Source organism: Orycteropus afer, unplaced genomic scaffold (assembly GCF_000298275.1).
Source record: "Orycteropus afer afer isolate SDZICR_OR568_19922 unplaced genomic scaffold, OryAfe1.0 scaffold00006, whole genome shotgun sequence".
Taxonomy (NCBI): Eukaryota; Metazoa; Chordata; class Mammalia; order Tubulidentata; family Orycteropodidae; genus Orycteropus; species Orycteropus afer.
The window spans coordinates 19446360-19456530 of NW_006921593.1; the positions used below are offsets into that span (position 1 = coordinate 19446360).

At 63.7% G+C, this 10171-nt stretch overlaps 1 protein-coding gene across 1 annotated transcript; it reads left to right on the plus strand.

Annotated features, from left to right (window-relative positions):
• Nucleotides 1-2295: 2295 nt before the first annotated feature.
• LOC103199150 (aquaporin-12B-like) lies at nt 2296-4854 on the plus strand. Its single transcript, XM_007943384.1, has 3 exons — nt 2296-2902; nt 3849-3965; nt 4673-4854. Exons 1-3 carry the CDS (start codon nt 2296-2298, stop codon nt 4852-4854), a joined length of 906 nt encoding a protein of 301 aa, XP_007941575.1.
• Nucleotides 4855-10171: the final 5317 nt, after the last annotated feature.

Here is a 10171-nt window from a genome sequence, read left to right on the forward strand (position 1 = left end):
TAAAAGAACTAACAGATCTGTCCTGGAGGAAGTGCAGCCAGAATGCTCCTTGGAAGCAAGAATGGCCAGACTTTGTCTCACCTACTTTGGTCATGTTGTAAGAAGGGACCATTCCCTGGAGAAGGATGTAAGGGCATCATGCTTGGTAAAGTGGAGGGTCACTGAAGAAGGGGAGGCCCTCAACAAGACGGATCGACACAGTGGCTGCAGTGAGGGGCTCAGGCATAACAAGGATGGTGAGGTTGGTGCAGGACCGGGCAGTGTTTCATTCTGTTGTACACGGGGTCGCCATGAACCAGAGCTGACTCGACGCACCTAAAAATAACAAGTTTTATCCCAAAAAAATGAAAGCGTTGTGAACAGTGAACTGACGTGCTTCCCACTGGTGCGGGTTCCCAGTGGCGCAGGCTCCCGTCGGCGTGAGTGGTCTGTTGTGTCAGCCAGCAGATGTCCAGACCCTGGGACCGGTTCCTATGGGGAGGGATTCCTGCCCTTGGAAGAAGGACCTGGGTGCCAGCACTGGGTCTGAATTGGAGTCATCCCCCATGAGCTCACCGTCCACAGGATCCCCTGAGGACCCCTGACTGCTCCCTGCCCAGTCTTTAGGCCCCTAAACTTCTACAACATTCCCCCTGTCGTCTGATGGGCAGGGGGCCTCCGGCAAGAAAGGATAGGCCAGGGCCCCCACAGGGTTAGGCTCCAAGCAGAGTCATTGGGCTCCTCAAGTTGGGCTTCCTGCAGGGGTTTCAACCCCCTCCCTGGAGTGTCCAGACCTCGGTTTCACACTGGAGCCACTGAAGACAGACGGCTCCTGGGCCCTGCTGTGTGCTCCTGGGCTCTGCCGGCCCCTCTCTCCCTCCCTGGGCCTCAGTCCCCTCATCTGCCCAGGGAAGGTGGTAGACAGAAGCAGGCCCCCTGGTGGGAAGGTGGCTATGGGGAGGAGTGAGGTCTTGGTGCCTGCCAGAATCTTCCGGAACCTGCCAGACCACGCTCAGCTGGGAGGATGCCGCCTCTGCAGGCTCGGAGTCCACGTTAAATGCGCTGTGACTCATCCGAGGGTGTCCGGAGACAGCGGACTGGTGATGCTGCTGGCAGGGCTGCCTGACTCGGAGGGAGGCAGGGCTGGGGCCATGGCCACTCTGTGCAGTGACCCCTGGTAGCCCCCCAAGGACCCTTTGTGACTGTCCCAGTGATGAATGGCTCAGCCCCTGTCCCCTGTGGGGCTGGGGTCACTGACATCCCCCTGAAGTCATTCATACTAGCTTTGCTGTCAGGCTTTTCTGCATCTGGGAGCTGCCTACAGGGATGGGGGTGGTGAAGGGAGGAAGGGAGAGAATGAGGGAGGGAGGGAGGAAACTCTGAGGAGGGGTCCTGCCTCCTCTTGAGGGGTAGGGGCGGGGATTGGCAGGAGGCAGCAGTGAGGTGGGTGGGCAGGGCTGCTGCTGGACCAGCCAGCCTGGCACTGGGGGTGGGGGGATGCTCTCTCTCAGGGATCGCACCTGGCCGGGCTGGGACAGTGGGGCCACGTTCACTGCTTCTGCCCTGGCCCTCTGTGGTGTTGCACCCTAAGGTCATGGGGCACTGATGGCCAGAGCCTTGGAGACCATAGCCTGGGGGGGGTGGTGTGCATCCTTGCAACTGGATGGGGCCGACTCTGGGTAGACAGAAACAAAGCACATCTGGGGAAGGTGGGCAGCGTCTGGAGTGCCTGGCCCATCTGGAGAGCCTGCGCCATGCTGTCCCAGCCAGGGAGGGCCCAGGTGGGCGTCCACGGGCCAGGCACTCCATCACAATGGTCACTGTCCTCCGCTCCAAGTCCACCCCGTCCTGGGTCTGGAGGGAGCACAGGACGGACCTCACTCCTGGACTCTGGCTGCGGCCCCTTCTGCAGGTTTGGGGTCGGGAGGGGCCGCCGTGGAGCCCCTGTGCATCCGTGGGAGGGCCCAGGCTCTGGCCCGGCTGCCCCCTGCATGGGTGGGGCGGTGGCTGCCCACCTCGCCCCAGGGGGCCACAGTGCAGGGGTGCAGACTGGGGCTGGGCCGGAGCCCGACCGGGCAGTGAGTTAGTCAGATGCCCTAAGGAGCCTCTTTGAAGGGGGTTGGCCCATCTCCAGCCCAGGAGGATGCCAGGCCTGGGGGCGGGGCTGCTGTGGGGCCGCAGGTGAGGGCCCACCTGTGGGTTCCCAGGTGCCCTGGCCCAGGTGGGCGCTCCCACGCTGCTCTGCCTCAAGGCTGTTGGGAGGCCTCGGGTGGCCCCTTCCCAGGCCGCTGCCCAGCACAGCTCCTCCGCAGCCTGATGTCTGCCCTGAACGTGTCCCTGGCCTTTTTCCTGGGGACCTTCACCCTCTGCGAGGCGGCCAGGAGGGCGTGTAGGCTCCTGCTCCCAGCGGGCGCCTACGCCAGCTTCGCCCGGGAGGCAGTGGGGGCTGTCCAGCTGGCAGCCTGCTGCCTGGAGCTGAGGGTGCTGGTGGAGCTGGGCCCGTGGGCCGCGGGCCTGGGCGCCGACCTGCTGCTGACGCTTCTCTTCCTCCTCTTCCTGGGGCATGGCGCGTCCCTGGACGGGGCCTCGGCCAACCCCACCGTGGCTCTGCAGGACCTCCTCCTGGCCGAGGCCACCGTGCCCGGCACGCTGCTGAAGCTGGCGGCTCAGGCGCTGGGCATGGCGGCGGCCTGCGTGCTGGCCCGGCGCTGCTGGTCCTGGGAGCTCAGCTCTCTGCACGTCTTCCAGAACCTTCTGGCCCCGGACTGCAGCTCGGCCCTGCGCACATCTGTGCCCCACGGTGCCCTGGTGGAGGCCTCCTGTGCCTTCGCCTTCCACCTGACCCTGCTCCGGTTCCGCCACAGCCCTCCCGTCCACAGGGTGCCGGCCGTGGCTCTGCTGGTCACTGTCCTGGCCTACACAGGTGAGCCGGCCCCTCCGGACCACAGGGCTGCCGTGCACAGCCTGTGCAACCTGTGCAGGGCGCTGCCAGCCAGCGGGCAGGGCAGCCCCCACTGGGGCTCCGGGTGGATGGGACGGGGGGTGGAGGGAGGCTGAGGCCCTGGCCCAGACCATTCTTCCAGGCTGTGTCCTCACAGCTCCAAGTTGCACCCACCTCTCCAGGAGAGCTCTCACCTGGGCAGATGGACAGGTGGGTGCCGGGAGTCTTCAGGGACTGTGAGGGCTCTAGCAGCCCAGCCTCCTCCAGCTCCCAGAAGGGGTGGAGAGCAGGGCCTCCAAGAGAGTCTCCCACGGAGGGAGGAACGCGGGGCCTCGACCAGCCACCAATGTGGAGCAAAGCCTCCTAGGAGGATGTGGACCAATTAGGGAGTACTGCCCGCACCCGGGTGCTGGGGTGCAGCAGGGAGGGAGTCACGGAGGCCAGAGCCTTCCAGAAGCTTCCGTTCTAGGCTGGTCAGGGCATTGGCATTGGTCAAGGAGTGAAAACCAGCCCCACAGTTGCCCTTGGTGGGCAGTGCCCGGGAGCAGCCTCAATGGTAACCACCACAGCGGCTGGAGCACAAAGGCCCTAGAGCAACAGGAGCACCGTGCAGATGGTAAACTGAGGCACGGCGGACCACGGCCACAGGACAGGGCTCTGTGGCCAGACTGACCGGACTCCTCTCTGGGGGGTCCTGAGGAGAGAAGAGGCTGGGGGAGATGAGACCCTGACAGGCACCAGGCATCCCTGGCAAGCCCCCACTGCCCCCTGAGCCTGTGACCTTTGGCCTTGGCTGACCTGCCCCGGCCTCGTGTCCCCCTCAGTGAGGCAGGGACAGATCTGGGGGACCTAGCCCATGCAGCTGCACATGGGATGCGTTTCTGGTTTCACTCCCGGCTGCATCGGGCCTGTCCGGCTTCCCCTGCAGCTGGGCCCTTCACATCTGCCTTCTTCAACCCCACGCTGGCCTCCGCCATCACCTTCCGCTGCTCGGGGCACACCTTGCTGGAGTACGCCCAGGTGTACTGGCTGGGCCCTCTGACAGGTAAGGCAGAGAGGGCCCGGGCTCCCTCTGCAGACCTCATCCGATGGCCCCGCCCAGAGGGCCAGGGAAGCGGGGGTGGGGGCGGGGCGGGGGATGGGCCCTAGCTACTGGTCCACGGAGACCTCGAGCAGCCTCAGCCTCCTCCCCCTCAGCAAGCCGGCTCGCGGCCGTGCCAGCAGCACCCCTGCTACCTGGAGCTGCTGGAGCTGGGTGCTCCGCGGGAGGCTGCGGTCCGTCCCACACGTTAGGCCCTAAAGGCCCCACCACACCCTGAGTCCGCCCCTGCCCCACGTGCGCCAGGCTGCAGTCCGGGTCCACCCCGGACCCCAGCCTCCTCCTCTGCAGCCCCATACCCACCCTTGCCCTGCACACAAGCCCCCCACCCTGGGATGGCACCTGCACCTCTGGGAGCTGGTGGGGCAGCTGTGCAGGGGCTGGAGCCGTCCCCGGAGCAGGTCTGGGGCCGGCAGGCTGCCCCTGTGTGCCCTCCCCCCAGGGAGCACCACCTAACACTGAGGAGAGGCCCTGGGGGCCGTGGCTGAGAACCAGACAGGAGCAGCCCAGCCACGACAGGCCTGCGGCCCCACTGACTGGGAGGCAGCGTGGACAGTGGTGGACCTCAGGCTGGAGGCTGTGTCTCTGGGAGGTGGTGTGGATGGTGGTAGACCCCAGGCTGGGGGCGCATCTCACAGGTGCGTCTCTTGCAGGGATGGTCCTGGCTGTCCTCCTGTACCACGGGAACCTCCCCCGGCTTTTCCAGAGGAACCTGCTCTACAGTCAGAAAAGCAAGTATCGAACCCCCAGAGGGAAGCCAGCCTCAGGGCCTGGGCACCCCCAGACTCCCACACAGGGACGGAGTGCGCCAGGGCAGCCTGTGCGTCCCAGCTGACTCTGTGAGCACCACGTGGGCAGCACCTGGAGCCGTGAGACCCCCAAGTCAAGGGGGCTGACCTCACTCCCCAAACACCATTTGTCAATAAACTGCTTGTAAGTAAACCATTCCCAAGACCACCTGTCTCCCTGGGCCTGACAGAAGCTTGCGGAAGGGTAGGCAAGGAGAGAGTCCCCAGAGGAGGGGCACCTTCTCCTTCCCACTGGGCCTGTTTCAGACTCTTAGAGAATAAGAGTGAAACATAAGACCTGGGAGGACAGGGGAGAGGACCAGGTGGGGTCAGCTGCTACTAGAAGGCTCCATGACAGCTCCTGGCTGCCGTGGTCGGGCCGCAGCAGACACACACGCAGCCCAGGGGTCTCGCTGGTGCTACTGGTATCGGCACGTGAAGGGTGGGGCAGCCAATCCCACCGCCCCCAGCACTGACCTCAGGACAGCCCGCTGCTCCAAACCAGGCAAGCTGTCCTCATGCTGGGGCCCAAGGCCATTCCTCCCCGAGAACAGTGCTGACCTGGAATCTTCCACCCAAGAGGACACAGATGTCTTAGCCGTGGCTCCCGAAGCCCTGTCCGCTGAGCCCCAGGCCCCACGCCATCCTCAGCTGAGAGCAGCCCCTGGCCCGGTGCCCCGTGGGGGAAGGCTGGAGAGGAGAAGCGAAGGAGAGACGCTGGCGGGCGTCTCCTGGACGCGCTGGCCCGGGGCACATCTGCACAGGGTTCCCTGCTGGGGAGAGGAAGAGCCCCTGCCCCTTCTCCGGTAGCCCCTCTCCCCACTGAAGGCCGCCCCCGGCCTGGCAGGGGGCCGCCCTGTCTGCAGCCCTGGCCTCCCCCACCTCTTGGTCTGACCACCCTGGGGACGGTACCTCAGTTCGGGGTTCCAAGGCCCACGCTTGCCAGGGCCCCCACTTCAGGAGGAGGTGTCCCCCGCCAGCTCCTGCTCTCTCTTTGTGGTCACCCAGTCCTCCAGACTCACCTCCACATGGCCCAGTTTGCACAGCAGGGCACAGCAGCCCCCTCCTCCCTCCCTCTGCAGAGCCAGGATGGCCCAGGAGCACTGGGGACAGCCATTGTTGTCACCATGGTCCCTGGGACTGAGGGAGTGTGGACCAGGAGCCATGAAGGGTGTGGAGGGCTTCCTGGATGCTATGGCCTTTGAGGGTGTGAGGGCATGAACTCTGCCCTCAGAGGAAGAGGCAAGTGGAACTGGACCTGGGAAGATCTATTCAGGATGGAGAGGTCCATGAAGGGGAAGGGAGGAGGGGCCGGGAGGGGTGAGGGCAGGGGAGTTGGGGAGTGGAGTGTAGAGTGAGGGGCCGAAATGGGGGCGGGGTGTGAGGGTGGGGCCTGGAGGAGTGAGGAAGGGAGCGCTGGGCCCAGAAAAGGACACAATAAGCAGCCGAATCAGCCCAGTGCACTGGGCTTTGGAGCCGGTGGTGTGGAGGGCTGGTGGGGCTCACGGGGTCTGCCCTTGCCTACTTGCAGGAGAGGCAGGCCGGCTTCATGGGCGTGGGACCCTGGTCACTCAGAAGGGCCCCAGTATCAAGGGCTCAGAACGGTTGTGGCAAGGAGGGCAGCCTTAGCACTCGAGGTGGGGGGCTAGCTGGCCCATCCAGCCCACAGTCCGTCCTTGGGCCACTGCACAGGTTCTAGTTCTTCAGGCTGAGCACCGGGACGGGAACTTCCAGGCTCAGATAGTAACCTCCATTAGTAAAAAACAAGGGAAACCCACTGCCGGGGACTCAAACCTGACCCACAGCGCCCCTAGAGGACAGAGTGGAACTGCCCCACAGAGTTTCCAAGGCTGTCAATCTTCACTGAAGCAAAGCCCAAACCACACCCACTGCCATGGAGTCAATTCCGACCCACAGCGCCCCTAGACAGAGTGGAACTGCCCACAGGGTTCTGTGATCTTTACGGAAGCAGGCTGCCTCATCTTTCTCCCTCAGAACCTTCTTCAATAAGTGAGGACAGATGGAACCGTACATGTGCACTTTGCAGTCAAGTGTTTTGGGAAGTAGGACTATTCAGTTCAGAATCTCTTCTTTTGAAAATTCTTGTGGAATTTCAAAGCCACTATCACGAGGTTTGCTAGAATTCAGTTTTAAAATCTTCACATTCAATGAAAGGTAAAATAACTTTCACATGAAGCTTTGGATGAAGCAATTATTAATGTGGAAGATGAATTTAAAATGACGTTTTCCTTGCAGTGGAAGATACAGAGACACAATGTATAAAGAGACGTTTGGATTTAGACGCCGTCCCTAAGCCACTCTCCCTTCTGTGACAGTTCCCCACCAGCCGTAGGCTGTGTCAGAGGGTCGTCACCACTTACAGATCTAAGGAAACTCAGCCCCGCACCACCAGAGGGGGTGAGGCCTGGGATCTTTCTAGAAAGTTTCCCCAAAAGCGCAGCCAGGTCTAGCTGTGTCCTAAAATTGGCATTTCCAGATTGTGTCGGGAATGTGCCTGATGTGGTCACAGCCTGGAAGATGCTCTCAAAGCTCCTGTCCCGGCCGTGTCTGCAGAGGGAGCCTTCCCCAAACTAAATAATTCAAGACTACGGGCGCCCTTGCGTTTGCCACGTGCAACTGGCATTGCTCATGGTGACTCGCTCGGGAACTACAATGCTGACTGCAAGTGCTGACAGTCTCCATTCTGCAGAAAAGGACACGAGAAAACCTGATCGGCCCGTTCCGTCATGATAAAGAGTCATTGCTGATTGTTGATCAGCTCATGGGGCAACCGCACGTGACCCGGGACTGGACGGGGGGCAACGGCACCCAACCCAGGGCGGGTCTCTCATTTCTGAGTTTAGGTTATGACGGCTGTATCACCAAGGTTTCTTGGTGACAAAATACCTTTACAGCAAAAAGCCTCCTAGTTTTCTACCTTCAGTGGCAACTTTTCCTGCTGTTTTGTTTTTTAATTATGACTTGAGTGAAAACTGACGGCAATTTCCTTTTCCATTCAACGAGCTGTGCCCCTTCTGTTGTGGGGCACTCTGCAGTCCCCACGGAGCAACACTGCTCTTCCGAGTTTCCAGTTTGCACCGGTCCCGACAGGGATGCACGTGCCCGGTGGGGGGCTTTGCTCCAGGGCTCACCCTCCCCGGGTCCTGGAGAGCCGCAGCGCCTTCTCCGGGAACTGGCGTAGGTAGAGACGGCGGCCAAACTGCAGCTCAGGGGTGGCCAGGCCACGACAGGTGCGCTCCGTGGCCGGGGCCAGGCCAGGCTTCAGCTCGTAGCCCAGGATGGGCGCCAGGCCGTGGTCCAGGGGTGCCAGCTGTGGGTCCCGCACGGCGCCAGGCATGGCACCCAGCCCGTGCGGGAGGCAGGTATGAGCCAGCTCCTCCCGCCTCCGCTGCAGCGCGGACACCTCTCGCTGCAGGCGTCCGGCCCCCAGGGCGCGCAGCCGCTCCCACAAGGTACGGTTGAAGTACTGGTAGAGGGCCCAGTCAAGCCCGTTCCAGGCGCGGGCCCTGCTCTCGGTGCTGGGGTCCAGCGGCTCACGGGCGTAGGCAGCACGCTGGTTGCTGGGGAAGGCCACCACGTCGTCCAGCTCCCAGCACAGCACGTCCTGCAGCAGCACGAGGGACTCGTCCCAGTGCTCGGCAATCAACACCAGGTGAAAGCGCTCGGCCACGGCCCGCACCATCCGGGCCGTGTGCTGGCGGGTGGGCCTCGCGTTGTGGTCGAAGCCCAGGTCGAAGGCCATGAGGTTCCGGCCGTAGTGGCTGTCGGGCTGCAGCGGGTCGTAGAAGGTGCCGGTGTGCTCCAGGAAGTGGCCCACGCTCTGGGCACGGGCGAAGGGCGACGCGGCCTTGTAGTAGGAGAAGGCCGACTCGAGCAGGTAGGCAGGGTCACGCAGGATGGTGAGGTAGAAGGTGTCGCTGGGCATGACACGCTGCACCTGGAGGGGAGGACGCAGGTGCTGGGCTCAGGGGCCGGCGGCTCCGGGTCAGCCCCAGGGGCTTCCTCTCCTTCCTGAATTCGGACCCCCGGCCTCGGCTGAGCGGCCCCACACCCAGAGTCCCCGAGGGGGCTGAGGCCGCCTTCACCACCCGCCCAGCCAGTCGTCCCCAGACAGGACAGCTACCCCACAGGCCCTTCTGGAAGGGAAACGTCAGCCCCTGACTCTGCCTGGCCTAGAGGCCGCAGGCCACCCTGCCCCCAGTGGCCAGGCACTCTCTCCAGGGCAGAGGGGGCAGGGTGCTCGCCCAGGTCCCCTGGGGTCTCCTGTGCAGAGGCTCCGGGCAGCCGCATCGGGCAGTGTACCGCCCCCTCAGGCCCCGGACTCACCTCCGTGGGCTGGAACCGAAGGTGTTGGCACAGGATGTCGAAGCCCAGGCTGCCGTCGAAGCCCTCAACGTGGCTGGCCGAGAAGTAGCTCGGGTAGGAGAAGTGGGGGGCACCGTTGGCGGGCAGCGCGAACGTGAGGCCACGCTTCTCCCCAAAGCGGAACAGGATGTTGGCGACCGTGCTGCTGGCGCACTTATGCACCTTCAGGAAGAACAGGTGGGTCCGGGGCACGCAGCTGGACGCTCGGGAGGAAGCCGGGGGCCCGGGTGGGGGGGCCGGGAGTGACGCCCCAGGGCCCCCGGGGCTCCGAGCCTGCCCCCTCACGGAGGCTGCTTCTGCCCTGGGCTCCAAGGCCTCCTCGAGCTGCCCCCATGACAGGCTCTGGGCACTTCCTGCCTGAATGATGGGCATGTGGCCCAGGGCCTGGTCTGGGCCCCCTTCTGACCCTCTCGAGCCTGGGAGGGGGCTCCGTGGGGTTGCTCTCAGCCGAGTTCCAAGACCCCCTGGGGGACGTGGTCCAGACCCCAGCTCACCCCCAGCAGGGGGCGGGGAGGCCTGGTTCCCAAAAAGATCCTCGAGGTCACGGTCCACTGTGAGGTGGGCAGGTCCTGGCCAGGAGGGAGCCTGCCCCAGGAGCCCCATCTCTCTGTCCATGGGCCGCTGCTGGGTGGGCTGACGGTCCGCGGGAGGCCCTGGGATGCGGTGAGGAGCCTCCGTGGGGATGTTCAAAAGCCCCTGGTTGTCCCTGCCCAGCCGGGCAGGAGGGGTGCCCCGCATCCCGGGGAGCTGTCGATGTCTGTGTGTCTGCTGGGGGGTGAGCAGACCTCTGTGCTGTCGGTCCCTAAGCAAAACAAAACAACCTAGCTTGTTGCCATCCAGTCTTTTCAGCTCACAGCGACCCCTCCTGGGGCTTCTGAGGCGGTATCACTACGGAAGTAGATTGCCCAACCTTCCTTCCGAGGAGTGGCTGGAGGGTTTGAGCCGCCAGCCTTCTGGTTAGCAGTCAGGTGCCTTAGG

Bases quoted from the DNA above. Each gene is read 5' to 3' on its own strand.
- LOC103199150 (XM_007943384.1), top strand. From the start codon at position 2,296: ATGTCTGCCCTGAACGTGTCCCTGGCCTTTTTCCTGGGGACCTTCACC. The intron at 2,903-3,848 runs GTGAGCCGGCCC...CTTCCCCTGCAG, and splicing joins CACTGTCCTGGCCTACACAG to CTGGGCCCTTCACATCTGCC. The intron at 3,966-4,672 runs GTAAGGCAGAGA...CGTCTCTTGCAG, and splicing joins CTGGCTGGGCCCTCTGACAG to GGATGGTCCTGGCTGTCCTC.